Consider the following 18,455-nt stretch of genomic DNA (forward strand, 5'->3'; position numbering starts at 1 on the left):
ATCATGGTGTATGATCTTTTTAATGCATTGCTGGATTCAGTTTGCCAATATTTTGTTGAGGATTTTGGCATCTATGTTTATCGGGGATATTGGCCTATAAATTTCTTAGAGTGTCTTTATCCAATTTTGGAATTAGGATAATGTTGGCTTCATGAAATGAGCTTGAGAGTCCTCCCTCCTCTTGAGTTTTTTGGAATCGTTTGAGAAGGAGAGGTGTTAGGTCTTTAAATGTTTGGTAAATTCACCTGTGAAGCTATCCTGTACAGGACTTTGGTTTGTTGGAAGTTTTTTTTTATTACTGCTTCAATTTCATTACTTGTGACTTGTCTGTTCAGATTGTCTGTTTCTTCTTGATTCAGTTTTTGGAGATTCTGTGTTTCTAGGAATTTATCCATTTGTTGCAGGTTGTCTAATTTGTTGGCATATAGCTGTTTGCAATATTTTCTTATAATTCTTTGTATTTCTGTGATGTAATTTCTTATTTCTCCTCTTTTATTTCTGATTTTATTTATTTGGATCCTCTCTCTTTTTTTCTTGATGAGTCTGGTTAAAGGATTTTAAAAATTAAACTCCTGTTAACAGGCTCTTTGACTGATGGAAATATTAAAGTAAAATGAGGTATATACTGAAGGGCAGAGACTAAGAAGAGGCAATTCCAATTAAATTAGGCCAACAAGTTACTAACTTCTCTGGGTACACAGAGAAGAATCAGGTTACATATAGTCTATGTGATATGGTCTTTCTTATGTGATATGGTCCTTCATATATATATATATATATATATATATATATATATATATATAATGCATATCTACATATACATATGTAGATATGCATGTGCACATAGAAATACAGAGAAAAGAATATATATCAAAATGTTAATGTCATTTATCTCTGGGTGGTGAAATTATAGGTGGTTCTAATTTTCTTCTTTTTGTCTATCTGTAATTTCTGAAGTTTCTCCAATAAGTGTGTATTATTTTTCATAGAGAAAAAATAGAATTACTTTTCTTTTAAGGAATACAGCAGTTCTTGTAGTTTATACACACAGAGGCATCTGATCTAGTTTAACACATAAGAAAGAAGTAGCTTAAAAGGTATAAAGTCTGTGCTAATAGGTATAAAAAGAAGCACAGTTAATGGAAGTTGAATTTATGCAAATGTATAAATTTATTTTTACAAATTGTAATGAATGTTAGCAAAACCAAGTATAGTTCTTAGTCATCACTTTTAGTTTAAAATGTCATAAACCATTATATAACAAAATATATAGAGTACCATCAATAGTTAAATTGGAAGATTGCTATATCAGAGATACGTCTTTGTAGAGAACTGAAAAGTACTGATTAGGCTGTTGAAAATAATAGCAAATTAACACACTGCCCTCTTTTGGTAGCTATTTATAATTCATTTTACATTCACTCCCATTAAAGATGTTACTCTCTTACAAATTTATGCAGAAACTAAGGTAATTTTTAAAATTAATTTTATTTAGTTATTTTTCAAGTACAGTTTTTTGTCTATTTTTCCCATCCCAGCCTCCCCCGCCCCTTGCTCCCCACCTCCCTCCCATTTCCACCCCCCTTAGTTCTCGTCCCTGTGTCTTTCCTATTTGTTCCTCCAAATCCCTCCCCCTTTTCCCCCTTAACTTCCCTTCCTTCTCCCCTCTGGTCACTATCCCCTTGTTCTCTATTTCAGTGCCTTTGTTTTTTTTTTTTTCTGCTTGCTTGTTAGTTTTGTCACTCAGCATAATGCTTTCCAGTTCCATCCATGTTGTTGCAAAAGGTAGTAGCTCCTTCTTTCTCTCTGCAGCATACAATTCCATTGTGTATATGTACCACAATTTTTTGATCCATTCATTTACTGATGGGCACCTAGGTTGCTTCCAACTCTCGGCTATTGTAAATTGTGCTGCTATGAACATTGTGGTGCATAGGTTCTTTGATATTGATGTTTTAGGATTCTTAGGATATAATCCCAGCAGTGGAATTGCTGGGTCAAAAGGCAGGTCAATTTTTATTTTTCTGAGAAAATTCCATACTGTTTTCCATAATGGTTGTACCAGTCTGCAATCCCACCAACAGTGAACTAAGGTCCCCTTTTCCCCACAACCTCTCCAACATTTGTTGTTTGTTGCTTTGTTTATGATAGCCATCCTGACTGGTGTAAAGTGGTATCTCATTGTGGTTTTAATTTGCATCTCTCTGATAGCTAACGATATTGAGCATCTCTTCATGTGTCTCTGAATGTTCTGTATGTCCTCCTTGGAGAAGTGTTTGTTCAAGTCCTTTTCCCATTTTTTAATTGGGTTGGGTGTCTTCTTAGAGTGGAGTCGTGTAAGTTCTTTGTATATTTTGGAGATTAAACCTTTGTCTGAGGTATCATTGGCAAATATGTTTTCCCATACAGTTGGTTGTCTTGCTAATTTAATACTGTTTTCTTTAGCCATGCAGAAGCTTTTTATTTTGATGAGATCCCATTTGTTTATTCTTTCCTTTACATTCCTTAGGTAATTTTAAATCACCTTTTTCTTCAACAGAGAATGCTGATAATTCCAGCTTGTTACCACTATTTGGTAAGACTGTTATTTCATGACTTTGGGAAATTTTAGGAAAAATTCCAAAAGTTCTCCATGCAATATGGCAGGTAGTCAGATACAGCAAAATTGTTTTTTTTTCCATGAAGCTTAGTTATGTTACATTCTGTCATTAAACCTATACCTGAAAAGTCAGTAGCAAACACAGGCGGACATGCATATTGTTCCCACACATTGCTGGACAAAGTTGGGGAGTAAATTGTGGGTTTTCATTATGGTAACTGCTTAAGTTCTTTGGTGTTATTTTTAGTATTCTAGTTCACAAGTCTACAGAAGAGCATCAAGAACATAAACATGCTGAATGTTCTTAAATTTGAGGGATGAGATATCATCTTAAATTTCCTCAGTAGCCTCACTGAATGAATATAGTTTCAAAAGGCTTCTAAGGGCTTAGTACTCATAAGAATGGGAAGACAAATACATTAAAGAGAAATTTATAACCAAGACCCATCTTGGCAGGAACCAGGAACAGAACCTGCATTCGAGACTACTAGCTGGAATGGGACCTCAGGGATAAAGTGGTCCAGCCCCATCCCTTAGTTGATGACATGAAGCCTGGAGCAGCTGAGTAACTTGTCTAAGGTCACACAGTACTTGCCCCACACCACACAGAGATGTCTTCTCTGACTCCTACTTCTGTGTTCTTTCTGGTATACCATATGTTACAAAACAATCTTTTGTGGTAAGGAGTGAGTCAACTAACACTCTATTCCTCGTTGTGTGAAAGTGAGCTTCTACTGTTACTAATTAAACAAAATAATAATAGCTATTACTTCTTAGAACATACTACATGCCTGGAAGTCTTCAGACATCTCATTTTGCCTCTAATCTTGCAGCACAGGAATCATTATATTCATGTTAGAGATGAAATACTGAGGGTCAGAGAGGATAAGACTTGTTCATGTTCACACATTCTCTGGAGCCAGACTACTTGGGTTTGAATTCAGCTGCCATGCTCCTACCCTCATTTGCTAGCTGTGTGATGTTGGGCAAGTTCTTTCACCTTTCTGTGCCTCAGTTTCTTCACCTGTAAATTAGGGAGAATAACAGTACCTGTTTCATGGGGTAACTGTGAAGATGTAATGAGATAATACATGTGCCTGGCACAGAGTAAACCCTCAATAAGTACTATCATTATTCTGGGTTAGTAAGAAATGGGGCAAAGATTCATGCCCAAGACTGAAAGTCTCCAAATCCCCAAGCTCTCTTTACTTTGCCATTTTGTCCCTTCATTGCGAAGCTTCTAGAGTAAAATAAACCACTGTATTTTTCTTCTGGTACAATAGCCCTCATCAGACTTAATCATAGTGATATCTTTGCAAAATCTTGTTTGTATGGAATGGAATATGGAGCATTGGAGGGACACACTGATTCCAGTTACAGCTTGGGTTCTGGGTGCCCTGGGGGAGAGCTGCACTAACTGGAAGGTAAGAGCCAGTGTACATCAGGGACAGCTATACCCACAGACCTCTTCTTTAGATGGCTTCATCAATCATCGACACTTAGCAAAACTGATAGTCATTAATTAAGCACCAAATTTGGCCAAGTATTTTGTTCTGCCACAGGAGCAAGGGATTCCATATCCACACTTTGAATCTTACTGCTCAGGAACTTACTTCTGAAGCAATGTCATTGGTAATAAAAAAATGTAGTAAATGACAAAATATGGGATGAATAATGTAGGACAGACAGGGTGTGTGTATTTCAGTCAAGGCATGAGCAGTCTAAAACAGACAGACCAGCCAAGCAACTTGACACACCCAAATGTTGTCCTTACAGGCTAAATATCAGGCTCCCCACTGCAAAGTTTAAGTTGTAAAATGTTTGTGTTTACTTTTCCTGTGTATATATAGAGATCAAGCCATGGGATCTTTTTAATATTTCAACAAGTAAAATGTATGTAGTAGACTGATCCCTTAGCCTAAGCTAGAGTTATTCCATGGTAAATGTATAACTTTAAAATAACTTACCAGGAAATTGTGTTAGGTAGTACAATATTAAGTGGTAGCAGTTTTTTTTAAATCCTGAATTCCCTATGAGAAGAATTGCCAGTCATCATTATAACCGAATGAAGCCAATGTACCAATATCTTTCATAATTGTAGTTTGACAAACCATTTAAAGTATAAAATGTTTTCTAGAAAACTCTGGCTGAAAAATATTTGAAAGTAGTATACCTCATATTTTGTTGTGGCTCGTAAATTTATTTCCATAATATTCCATAAGTAGGACCAGGCTTTGTGATAATGAGTCTTGGGTTCTTCATCTGAAAATGAGACAGTTGGGTTCTTTACAATTAAAAGTATACTAGGTGATTATAGGCCTTGCAGATTTAATTACATATTGGTGTCGTAGAATGTTTTCCACTTCTTTTCATGATGATAGCTCAAATGTTCTAACTTCTTAAAATATAATAAATGTTTCAAAATATTAATTTGAAAAATTTGTGTTTTTTTTCCCAGCAGCTGATTCAGTTATTGGTTTTGTCTCCTACCCTAATGGTACTTCAGGCAAGATTTTGAAAAAATTTAAACCTAGATTTAGCCCAATTTGTTAAGTTCTTAATTTAATTATATCTTTGTATTGTTTCTTTCCTCGGAACAAAAGAGGTTGAAACTACAGGCCTAAATGGTAAGAATTTTTCTGAAGCAAGTGAAAATTGATAACCCTTAATACAAATATTAAGTATAATGGATGTTATTGAAAGTTTCCATATACGAAAAACACAAAAAGAAAAACCCGCAAAATCCCCAAGCCTTTCAGCCCTGGAGAGCAACTTAAACGTCCTGATTAAATAATAAAATTCTTATTATCATAGAGAGAAGACAGTCCTCCATCACTCTGTTCTGTAAAAGAAAAGATATGTTGATCACACTTTGAGTGCCCTATTTCACTTGCTCACCAACACAATACCAACACATTTTATATGACAGGTTGCTTAAATGTGAAAAGTACATCCAGTGACTTCAATATGATTCAGCATGCCTTTGGAGGTACAGAGTGTTCAAAAACAGCCTTTTTGCAGATGATTTTATCGATTTAAAAATAGTATGAAATAAAAAGAAAATTGGCTACATTAAGCTTGCAAAAAGGGCAAAGAACTGGGCAATATTTGAGAGGAGTGGGCAGGCAGCACATTCTGTTCCCTCCCCTTTGTGGGTAGACAGCCTTCCATCTTATTGCAGTCGAAACCCAGTACTTTTCACAATTCCTTAGTTAAAATAAGATCTCACCATGTGGTTGGAAGTTAAGGAGCTAAATAATTGTAGATGCAGCTCACACTGATGGAAACTGGTTTAAATTCAATTTTGGTCCAAAGGGAAGGGCAAGACATTATCATTTTTATGTGCAATTCCTTTTTACAGTGAAAGAACATATTCAAAATAGCTTTGGCAGTAGTTTTTGAATCCCATTTTATGTGGATAAAAGTGTGATAGTGTAATACATGCCTTTCCCCCCCTAAAGTTTCATCAGGAATAATAAATTCTCAAATGCTTTTTGTTAAAGAAATACCAATGGAATAGATTTAAAATTGGATTTTAAGTGAAACAAGATGAAAATAATAGTTCTGAAAAGTTAGTTGAATATAATGTTCAAGAATTCCAAATTTAAACTAGAATGACTTTTATAAGAGTAAACTACATTAAGTAAAAATATATTAAGCATCCATGGGACTATCTATTAAAGTTAGTATTAACTGTGAAAATATCATATCCCTTAGAGACTTTCATTGTAATAGAGAAAAAGAGAGATAAAATATGAAACCATAAAACTACATAAATGAGATTATTTTAAATCTAATAATTAAGGAGGGTTGCTATGTTTTAGACACAATTTGTATTTAGGAAACACATTTTGAATGAATGAATGAATGAATGAATGAATGAATGAATAAATACTTGCTCAGGAATTGTCTCTAGGGATTGAAGAATGGATAGTGTGTTGAGGGGATGGGCAACAAATTCATTTGGGAATGTCAGTTGGCTTTTGCAAAACTCTAATTTCCCTAGGATTTGGGGAAAAGTGAAATGTTCAAGGAACCTAGAAAGATGCATGTATTTATTAATCATGCCAATACTTAGGCTAATTTTTATTATTTTATTTCAGATACTACTTCAACCATGTTATCTACTTTAAACAACACAGGTAATACCACGTTATTTCTAAATACAATAGTTGTCTTCTCTGTGGCTTCTTGAGTTTCTGACTGAAGTGATCTTTTGGATTAGCAAAGGTTATTTCCTTGCCCACTTCCTGTGCCTTCAACTGTTGATTTAGTACTCATTTTACTTTGACTTTGAACTGTAATTCTGGTGTTACTACAGTCTAGATCTTCCAAATTGCTATGGCCATAGCACTCCATTTAAAATAATATTTTTAGTATAATAGTAATATATCTTTGCTCACAAAAATGGAGAACAGAAAATACAAAGAAAATATAATTCATCTTTAATGTTACTTTCCTAAGGCTATTACTGTTAATAATTTGGTATATTTCTATTCAGTATTATCTGTACATATACACTGTCATACTTAACCTAGATTATTAAATCTCACCCTTTTGACTTCATATTAAGTTATAAGTATTTTCTAGTGTCCTTTACTCTTAATGACTTGATAATATTCCATTGTGTATCATATGTTGACCGTTAGAGCTGTTTATACTTTTTAAATAGAAATTGTTGCATTAAATACCCTGTGCCCACATCTTTGCATTTGTCCCTGATTTCCATAGGATGCACTCTAAGGACTATATTTAATGGGTCAGCATTATTATATTTTAAGGCCTTTGATACCTACTGCCCAATTACTTCTCTAGAAGTACCGAGCAACGTTTCTGCCAATAGTGGCTAAGAATGTCTGTGTCACTGTGCCTTTGCTGAGAGCTGAGTCTGTATCATATATTTAAAATTTTCTCTCAACTTCTTTGGTTATACTTTACATTTTTGATTATTGTGAGATTGAACATTTTCCCACAAAGCACTTTTGTTACTAAAACCGGAAGCTCATTTTATAGTTGTATCTTGTTCGCTCTGGGAAGGAAAGTCTCAGGGCAAACAAAATAATGTATTTAAAGGATTCTTCATGACAATACAGAATGCTATCAGCCTCTATAATTACGACCAATCATTGCCCATGGGTCAGTCACACTGAAACAGAAACTCATTAATAACACATACACAGATGAGGTTTCTGAAACTGTCAGTGTAACATCATTCTTAAGTGCTTCTCTAAGATCTGAGCTTTGTGTTATCTTCAGAATTTCCCACTCAACCTAGGAGACAGAGCTTCTTTGTAAATCTGTGCCTGGAACACAGCCTCTTCTTATTGGCCATCCTGATAGCCAGGATTTCTGAACCTGGTTCTCCATTATCTGGGAAATTAACCTTGGGCGCTGTCCCTGAAATGTGTTGGGAAGATATTTCTAAAGTTTGCTTCTTCAGAATGTGTTAATATTCACCTTTGAATCATTGATTTACAACAGTTCTGTCCCGGTTCTGCTGTGAGCTTATTGTATGACTTTAGTTGGATAGTTTCAACCTCTCTGAGAATAATTGTATCTATCAATATGATGGGAATAATATTGTATTAACTCCTAGAGAAAATAGCAGGACACTTGATTGTAGAGTATAGTAGCATTATTTTAGATGCTGTGTTTACTGCTTCCATTTTTATTCTGAATCACCTCATCTTTATAATAATCTATTATCTAAAGGTCCTGATAGTGACTTAATTCTACATGTCTAGTGTTAAGTCCTCATTAATTTGTCTAGCAGCAACAGAGCATGGAAACTGCAGTAGAATTACACAAGCAGTGGGGTGTGTAATGGGTGTGATCTAACTGGGTAAACATAGGAATCTAATTTCCAGACCCACACTGTGCCAATGCTGTATGATCTGTGTATGTGATTCCCATTCATTATGCTGAGATGACCAATAATGTCTTAAAGGTATCAACAGTATGATTTTCTTAGCACTTCACTAAAATGCTAAGAGTAAATAGTAAAATTTACTATTTAAAATAGTAAAATAGTAAGAGTAAATGAGTAAAATACTCATGGCAAATTGTTCTTTAAAAATAAGAAACAATTCTGCTCTAATGTTTAAATTGCTTCTTTACAGAAAAAACTAAAATCACTAGGGTAAAAACCTTCAATGTATCGGGTATGACATCAATATCAAGACTTTCCTTTTTATAACTAAAGTAAAATAAAACAAATGGCTGATGTTAATGTTTTCTTTCTCTTTTGTCCTACCTTTTAAAAATGAAATCTGTTCTTACTGAATAGATGTTTATGCACTGGGTACTTGAAGTTGTACTAAATGTTTGGGGCTATAATAGCAATGACCAGACAAAATCCCCTCCCTTAAGAATTTTCTAGTCTGTGAAGAGAGATAAGGCAAACAGATAATTAACATGAACGTGTTGTATGCAGATAAAGGCAATGATTACACAAGTGCTTCTGACATGGTTAAGATGCATGGGAGATAGAAGGGCTAACGATTATCAATGGGATGCAGTATATGAACAAAATATTCTTAAAGAAGTGAATTTCAATCTCTTTTTAAATTAAAAAGTGGGGGAATGTGCTTTTAGGTACTTAGCAAGACTAGGTATACATGATATGCTTAACAAAGGTTTCGGGTTGATTTAAAGCAGAGGCTGACAAACTATGACCTATGGGTCAATCCACCTCTTTTTTTTTTTCTGTAAGTGAAGTCTTATTGAAAAAGTGCCATGTTCATTTTTAAAAAAACATTTTTATTTATTTATTTATTTTTAGAGAGAGGAGAAGGGAAGGAGAAAGAGAGGGAAAGAAATATCAATGTCTGGTCACCTCTTGCATGCCCCCTACTGGGGGCCTGAAATGGCCCAAAACCCAGGCATGCACCCCTATTGGGAATTAAACCAGCAACCCTTTGGTTCATAGGCCAGCACTCAATCCACTGAGCCACACCACCCATGGCCTTTTCTTTAAAAAACATATTGTCTATGGCTACTTTTCCATTACAATGAATGGCAGAGTTGAGTATTTACGAGGAGGACTTATGGCCCAAAAAGTATTCATTATTTGATCCTTTACAGACAAAGTTTTCTCACTCATGATTTAAAGGACAACCTGTGACCATGTATTTGGGAGAAATTACAGATAACAGCCCTAGCAATAGAAAATTCTCAGTATGAATAAGCAGCAAAAGGCACACATCACTGGAAATGCAGGTGCCACTAAAATTTAGAAAAATATGAGATGTGATAGAATGAAAAGCTTAGTAAGCAATAGACTGATAGTTGTAAGAAACATTTAGAGACTTCCGCCAAGAAGGAGGCATAGGTGGAGATGCCGTGCTTCCTCACACAACCAAGTTTAGAGACAACTAAATAATAGCAACAGAAAACACAGTCAGAACACAGAAAATAGAACTTTTCGGAAGTCTGATAACAACAAATTCTTCAGCCTGACTGGTAAGAGGGGTGAAACCAGCAGCTGGCAGAGCGGGGTTGCACAGGAAAACTTGGTCAGACGGACTCAGGCGCGTGGAATCCAGGCGCAGGTTTGGACCTGGTGGGCAACTCAGCAAGCAACCGCGGGGAAACAGCGAGGGAGCAGGGCTGCGGATTGACAATGGTCGCTCATTCATGTGTGGATAGACAAGCGAGGGAGTGGGCAATTGGACGAGAGCCAGCAGCCCCAGCGGCAAGTGGCAGCGGAGGGCGCCGCCATTTCCCCGCTCTGACCCCGCCTCCACATACAGCATCACAACCCAGCGACCTGGGAGTCCAAGGCTCTGCTCCTCGTACTTAACGGGCGCAAACAGACCAAAAATGGCTCAAGAAGATCTCAAAGCCCCAGAGCCTGTATATCTAAGTGATGAAGAAATAGCAAAACTCTCAGACGCACAGTTTAAAACACTGGTGATCAAGATCCTCACAGAACTGGTTGATTATAGCCACAAATTAGACAAACATATGAAGGCGAAACTAATTGAAATGAATGGAATTGCACAGGAAACCAAGAGCAATGAAAAGGAAACTGGGACTCAAATCAATGGAGTGGACCAGAAGAAAGCAAATAATGGCCAAACAGAAAAGAGTGAAGAAGCAAGAATTCAAAAAAATGAGGAGAGTCTTAGGAACCTCCAGGACATCTTTAAACACTCCAACATCCGAATTATAGGGGTACCAGAAGGGGGAAAGGAAGAGCCACCAGTGGAAAACTTATTTGAACAAATAATAAAGGAGAATTTCCCCAATCTGGCAAAGGAAATAGACTTCCAGGAAATCCAGGAAGCTCAGAGAGTCCCAAAGAAGTTGGACCCAAGAAGAAATACACCAAGGCACATCATCATTACATTAGCCAAAACTGAAATGAAGGAGAGAATCCTAGGAGCAGCAAGAGCTAAGGGGACAGTCACCTACAAAGGAGTCCCCATCAGACTGTCAGCGGATTTCTCAAAAGAGACCTTACAGGCAAGAAGGGGCTGGAAAGAGGTATTCCAAGTCATGAAATCCAAAGACCTACAGCCAAGATTGCTCTATCCAGCAAAACTTTCATTTAGAATGGAAGGACAGATAAGGTGCTTCTCAGATAAGATCAAATTCAAGGAGTTCATCATCACCAAGCCCTTATTATATGAAATGCTAAAGGGACTTATTTAAGAAAAAGAAATTAAAAAAAGATGAACAGTGAAAGGACAGCAAACTCACAGTTATTAACAACCACACCTAAAACAAAAGCAAACTAAAAGGACAGCTAGATCAGGAGTGGAAACATAGAAATGAAGATCTCAAGGAGGGTTAGCAACAGGGGGAGTGGGAGGAGGAGAAGGGGGGAGAAGGTACAGAAAATAAGTAGCATAGACAGTAGATAGAAAATAGATGGGGAGGCAAGAATAGTATGGGAAATATAGAATCTAAAGAACTTGAGACACATGGTCATAAACTAAAGGGGGTAATGGTGGGGACGGGGGGTAGGGTGGAGGGGAATGAAGGGGGGGAATAGAACAACTGGAACAGCATATGCAATAAAAAAATAAATTAAAAAAAGAAACATTTAAAGCATTAGTACCCACTATCTATATATTCTATAATTGCATATTGTATATTTCTCCTGAATTATATCCATAAGCAAGTATATTTAAAATGAAATCTTTCTCTTTTGATATGGGTAACACTGCTGTGAAACAACATAGAAATCTACATGTCAGGTAACTTTTTGCATCTAAATTCAGTTTGCTCACAGAATCAAAACTTAGCTGAACTGTGATGCCTACACACCATAAGTCAACTAAATCATTCTGGAAGAAACCATATCTAACACACTAACTCAAATTACAGTTTTAGTTTGTGTCCAAACTAGTCCTCTTAGGAAAGAATTAAACTTTCATAAAATGCAATGGAAATAAAATAGCAATCAGGCATTGTGTATATAATTGCGACCAAACCAGACCTAACAAGGATACAAAAACATTCCTTAATGTAATAACCTTTTCCCCTTGGCAGTTTGCTGAGTATATTGTCAGCATTTGGCCTTCACATATATTACATACAGTCTTCTTATACTCCACCAAAAATATAAAATTAAGAAAAGATTCTTATAGTAGCAAACTTTAAATTCCTTTCATCCAAAGAAGAAATGTACTTCTCCTTTCACCTTTGTTGAAAGTGTTTCTCTGATTAACATATATGAGGTTTTTTGTTCTAATGTGGCTTATTTCATCTCCCACCCATCTCTGCCTTCTGTGTATACCTGTGTGATCTGTTGTCCTGGCCATCACTGCATTTTGCCCTCACTATAACTTTTTTTTTTTTTACTGGCTAGTATCACTCATTAGATTGTAAGCTCATTAAGACCAAGGTCTATATTTGGAAACTTGCAAAACCTGTAGAATATGGTAGGCACTCAGCAAATATTTTTTTGAATTTTGTAGGTTTTGCCCATGTGAAATGATATCATAACATTCATATTATTCCATACATACATTTACATAAGGAGCTGAGACCAGCATTAGAGTGTTCATGTACTCCCCTATCCAGAAAGAAAGGAGAGTCTAAGAGTAAAGGGTATTTCATTTAAAGTCTCTATTCTCAATTTGTATTCATACTGTTCCATTTGCATTGGACAGGAGAGGGATTAATTGGAAATGGGACAAGAAATTTTAGGTAGGAGTAGGGGATCAGGCACTGACATACTAAAGAATAGTAAAGAATCAAGTTCCATAGCAACCAAGTAAGAAATGAAAACTCACTCCTTTAGTCTTTGTGGAACTCACCTAGCTAATTATATCCAACTTATATTTTTGCTCCACGTTTAATGCCTAAATTAATTCTCTTGACAATGTAGTACACAAGTGAATGTGTTGACATGCTTAACTGGTTGGGTTGTGTTTTCTTTGCAGGAGTCAAACCCCAGACAAATAGCTGCAATTTGTCATCTATTTGCAATGACTCAGGTTAGTTCTTGTGCATATTATGTAACCAAATAAATTAGCTTCATAGAGAAAAAATAGTTTTTCTCTTGTTGAGTGTGTGATGTGTGCCTCTTTGATCTGTCTCTTTTCATACCACCTGGCTACTATGAGTCCCAAATGAAAACAAAAGCCAATTTTAGATCTGGCTAAAATTATCCTCCCATTTCTAGTGAAATGAGGGATTAACTTCTTTAATATGAGAACCTGAAGCTCTACAACAAATATTTTTCACCATAGCTTTAAGTCCCTTCTAGGTGATTCATGAACATAATTAATAATAAACTTAATTATTGAAAGCCACTTCTTGTGTAGAAATCCCTCAAGCTTTTCCAAAGGACCTTAAGTATTATTACATCTTAGAAACAGGATATTGTAATTTGCTAAAAATAAAACAAACCACTCTACTAGAATGTTGAAAACCTCATGTACACCTAGTTAATTGGGTGCTAATTCCACTAGTGCCCATAGTGTATTTTGCCATCTGTAGTAAAGACTGCCCACTAATTTCAAAAATTGAGATGGAAATCTCTTAAGAACATGCTATTTTTGAAATGAGAATATTTTCCCTCCTGCCATGGGCCAGAAGGAATGAAACAAGCACTTTTTCTCACATTGGTTTGGCTCTCTGGGCTCCATTCCTTGTTGAAACCAATGAAAGCAGATGTGAAAATAGAAAAACATGGTGTGACAGGTCAGAATTGGACCATGGGAAGAGAGCCAAGGAAGGTAATGAAATATTTTATAATATTAAAGACTTAGTATGACTCCATTGATATAAAAAAAACACTCATAGGGATGTTTTCCTTTTATTCTGTTCCCTTTAACAGGTTAATAATTTGTTTGAAAAACAGAGGAGCATTCAGTAAATGGAATCAATGTACATTAAAAAATGTATAAAAAAGGAAAATATAAGAAACAGTTGCAAGTAAAGCAAGTTAAGGTTGCAGAGTTTAGAAAACTTTCTGTTGAAAGAATGTTCCACAGACATCTTCTATTTGCGTGCATGTGAGATTTGCTTATATGAGCTTTCTGCTCCAGGTACAATATAGCAGGGAAATATTATCTGGTTTTGATTCAAGGAAGAAAAACCTGCTGGATACATTTCACTTTCATATAGTATATAATTCATAATTCTCTCTTCTCCCCCCTCCTCCTTTTACTGCATTCTCCACAATTTCATTATTTTTGTGCTTCATCTATGTTTGGACTGGTGACTAATGTCTACTTTAGTGTTGTGTCTACATGATGTTTGATACCTGTTTGAAAATTGAACATTTAGTAAAAAAAAAAAAACTGGTCATCTTGAATAACATGTCAGAAAGCTGGTTGGAGTAATGTTTTCCCTAATTAAATGACTGAATTGACCATTTGTTTCAGTGTCTGTTGAAAACAACCTCATCAGGGGACCAACTCTCTTGGCACCAGAAATATCATGATATCCTGCCAGAAACTAGAAACCTTCACTTCTTGCAGGTTCCAACCTGGGTTCATTAAGGAAATGGAGGCTAGTGAAGAAACTGGGAGCTTACCAGTCACAGTTAGGCTGAGGGTCAAAAGCTGTTAGCTTCCTGGTTGCTCTGCTACCACTGTGCTGCCAGCACATATATGAAACTCGACATGCCCTCAACAAGACTGAAGGATAAATTTGGAGAATAGAGAGGCGAGGGAGAGAAATTGTGGGTGTCAACACATGCAAACATACTAAATTAGTTTATATGAGCTAAGATTTCTTTAAAAAATGGATAACTAAGGCTATCCATATATCAAGAATCTTTACTTTTAAATACTTATATGCTGTATTCATTGAAATTTCAATTTCAACATGCAGAGTTGAAGTTCTTGGTACAAAAGTTGCTGAAATAGATAAATCACGTTAATCTCTGGTCTAGTGGCTCTGTTGGTCATTCGACGTGGCAGCAGCCCATTGGGAACTGGGCTATGGGAATCAGTTGTAATTTGAGGTGGAACAAAAGAGATGAGGAGGACTTCAACCCTCTAACTCAGGAGTTGGCAAACTACTGCCCAGAGTCCAAATATATATTGTTTTCTGTTTTTGTAAGTTTTATTGGCATACAGCCATGTCTATTCATTTACATATTGTCTGTGGCTGCTTTTGTACAACCACAAATTTGAGTGGTTTCAACAAAGACCATATGACCCACAAAACGCCAAGTATTTACTATATGTCTGATATTTCACACAAAAAAATTGACTGAGCCCAACTCTAGTTTATATGACATCCTTATCCTTTTGTTCAAGAGGCCAAGTTTTTGTCTCTAGATTATGAAGTACATACAATGTACTTCTGTTAAGGGGTCTCTATTTTATTTGTTTCTAGATAGAGGCATAGCCCCTCCAATATACCCTGCAGGAAATAGGTTGACTGAAATTGACTTCAGTGTTACCCAAAGTGAGCATTTAAGAACAGGGTTTTCTGGCATTTCTGGAATGAAAGTCCCAATGAGTTCTTTAACTGAAGAAAGGATTTGCTTTGCACCCTCTTAAGGTTTCAAAGCAAGATCCCAACTTTGTTCCTGGGAAAGATACTGAATTTGGTAGCTGTATTTTTTTTAAGAGAAAAACAAACAAACAAAAAAACCAACAAGGAGTAAATGGAATTCAATATGGTTGCTAAACTGAGAAATGCTTTTCCCTTCTTCCCTTATGTATGGAACTGCAATTATAACAACTTTAAGAGATTTTTTGAAAAATATTAACTTTAGAGTCATGGTTCCCCCAGTTAGCATCTTTAAAGTAAACAAAGTTTTAATAATAAGAATGTAGAGATAATTTTTTTAAATTGTTACTCTATTACAGTTGTCCCAATTTTTCCCCTTTGTCCTGCTCTGCCTATCCCACCCCCACTCCCATAGTCAATTCCCATCCTGTAGTCCATGTTCATGGGTCATTCATACATGCTCTTTAGTCCCTTCCCCTTCTTTCCACCATTATCTCCTACCTCCCCTCTGGTCACTGTCAGTCTGTTCCATGTTTCTGTGCCTGTACTTCTATTTTGTTCATTAGATTCCTCTTATAGGTGAGATCATATGGTATTCGTCACTTTTTAAAAAGGTTTATTACTTCAGTGGTGAATTATTTTCTAAAAAAGGATAAAACTCACTTATTCTTCTAGTAGAAAAGAGACAGAGATTTACCCCACAGACCAGAAGCTACAGGTAGACAGGTCTCCCACTTGACCCAGGTTGACAGAACTCAGATCTCTCCATCTCTGGCCCGGCACCTAAAAGATGAGGGCCGTTATGGGGGGCAGCTCAGGGCAGAGCCTCCTGCTAACCTAGCCAGGGAGTAGCTGGTTCGCTATGCAGGATGATGTCAGTTTAGCTGGAGGAAAGGGGCCCCAGACACCCAAATCCAGTGCTGTGTAGACTTCAGAGAGATCAAAGTCCTGTAGTGGGTGAGGAGACAGGACAGCCATACAGGGCATCTCTCACTCACCCTGCTTTCTGAGGTCTGTGTGAAGGAGCTGTCCCCTCAGTCCAGATGGGTGCATAGAGGGCAAAGCTCTGGGTCTCAGCTAGACCCTGCCCACCTGACTTTGACACAAGAAGTCTGCACTCCTGGGCTGGGTATCAGGACAGTGGCCAGCCCTTTGGAGTAAAAGCCCTGTCCTGCTGGGTAAGTGACCATGTGGGGGCTGCAGTGTGTCCAAACTGATGGAGAGAGCAACTGGGAGAAGTGGCCCAATAGTTGAACGGGCTCACCCCAGGGAGGAGAGGACCCAGTGCCCACAGCACCTGTGAGTGCCTTGGAGAGAAGGTTCCTGAACAGTCCCTGTTGGCAAGCCTGTCTTTGATGCGTACACACACACACACATCTCCATCCCTGAGTATGTCTGTGTAGACCTGCACACACATATGCATACATGTGTTGGGGTTGTGAGCAATGCACAGACACACATGTATGGTAACTGGAAGGCTCAAACTTTGCGACTGGCTGGCTATTTGCTGAGAAAGTCCTGAAGAAGCAAGGTATAGCCAGTCTGGCTGAGTGGCTGGGTAGGCTGGCTCTCGGCATCTCCAGGACCCTACAGTCTTGCTTCATGCAGAACAGTCCCCTTGGGAGCTGATGTTATCAGGCATTCAGAACAGGCATGCATGGCCTCCTCATCCCTTTAGCCCTTTTTACTACTCCAAAATAAATAGCATTTCTCCCCCACAAACCATATCAGTGGCAGGACCACTGGCTCAATCTTTGGGGTTTGTCTGATGCCTTTGACAGTCTTGATGAGAAGCTGAGCTAAAGCTTCACAGAACAGCTTATGAGGATTCTTGTGACTGGGTGGATGTCCAGGAACAGGAAATATTCTTTCTTGTTGGGGTGGAGGCCCAGCACTGCTTTTGCCAGGACGAGGTCAGCATAATCACTCCTGTGTTCAGCACCAGGACACTGGGCATGATGATGTGGTTGCTCTCCAAGCCGCTAGATTTGTCACTGGAATTGGAAGTTGCAGTACTCAGGGAAAGATACTGTACTATTGTCACTGAAGGCGATATTGCCTTTGTGCCAGAACTCACTGTACATGTATGGACAGTGCTCCCACACCTGTGGCTTCTTGTCCTGAAGGATCTCATTGTGGTTGAGGATATTGAAGAAGTAGATGGAGAGGTAGAAAAGGGACTTGGATCTCCTTCCACTTGCCAAAGGACAGGCTACTCGGGTCAATGTGAACATTTTTGCAGACCCACTGCTTGATGATGGAGGGCACCTGTACAGTCATGATGGTGCCCAGCATGGCACACGGCAGCCTGGTGAAGCTCAGCACCATAGCTGCCCCTCAGGCTCTGGCACGGCTGCCCATGTGTGCATGCCCAGTGCCCACGCAATGCTCCTGGGACTCCACACCAGAAGAGAACAGGATTGGGAGCAGAGGCAACAGAGGTGGTGACTCCAGGGATGAGGGCTGAACCAGCAAGGCAGACCTGGGATAGTGGTGTACCGAGGAGCAGCCCAGGAGGTGGCCAGCAGTTCTCATAGGAAAGAGTAAATGTGAATAACAGCAAAGCATTTGATGAAACTTTGTTTATAAAGTAATTTGATAATCTTTTTATGTTATATTAATACTTGATCTCTACAGATTCAAGTCTTAATTTTCTTTTTAAAAATTTATTTTTAGCATTTTTTAGAGTTGAGATAATGTTTCACTATGATGAAGAAAGCAATCTTACTCAGGTGGGTTTTAAAGATTTTCTTATTACAATCATAAAAAATGAATTCATGTGTGGTCAAGGATTTGTTTAAGGCTCAGATTTATGATATTTGGAATATTTATTTACTTTTATGAGCAAATTTAAATAAATTTAGTTTTTAACTCCCTAGCTAAGAGGGCTTGACTTTATAATAATCATGGTATTTCATTAATAATTATATTT

The 18,455-nt window shown here is 37.4% G+C and overlaps 1 protein-coding gene and 1 long non-coding RNA gene across 8 annotated transcripts in view; one reads left to right on the forward strand and one right to left on the reverse strand.

The window, feature by feature from the left end:
* LOC128625957 (uncharacterized) overlaps positions 1 to 18,455 on the reverse strand; it is a 127,376-nt gene that overhangs the window by 73,079 nt on the left and 35,842 nt on the right. The window lies entirely within an intron of this gene.
* ADGRG2 (adhesion G protein-coupled receptor G2) overlaps positions 1 to 18,455 on the forward strand; it is a 123,599-nt gene that overhangs the window by 73,079 nt on the left and 32,065 nt on the right. For 2 of the 7 annotated variants that reach the window (XM_037157547.2, XM_053655830.1), the window contains 6 exons: positions 2,540 to 2,575; positions 5,058 to 5,105; positions 5,203 to 5,226; positions 6,703 to 6,741; positions 12,994 to 13,047; positions 18,200 to 18,255. In XM_037157547.2, coding sequence (XP_037013442.2) covers positions 2,540 to 2,575; positions 5,058 to 5,105; positions 5,203 to 5,226; positions 6,703 to 6,741; positions 12,994 to 13,047; positions 18,200 to 18,255 — 257 coding nt within the window. Of the gene's footprint in view, positions 1 to 2,539; positions 2,576 to 3,055; positions 3,179 to 5,057; positions 5,106 to 5,202; positions 5,227 to 6,702; positions 6,742 to 12,993; positions 13,048 to 18,199; positions 18,256 to 18,455 lie in introns of all 7 variants that reach the window. The other 5 variants (XM_037157553.2, XM_037157552.2, XM_037157549.2 and 2 more) reach the window with 5 other exon arrangements.

Source organism: Artibeus jamaicensis, unplaced genomic scaffold (genome assembly GCF_021234435.1).
Source record: "Artibeus jamaicensis isolate MK-2021 breed Jamaican fruit bat unplaced genomic scaffold, CSHL_Jam_final scaffold_1283, whole genome shotgun sequence".
NCBI classification, from domain to species: Eukaryota; Metazoa; Chordata; class Mammalia; order Chiroptera; family Phyllostomidae; genus Artibeus; species Artibeus jamaicensis.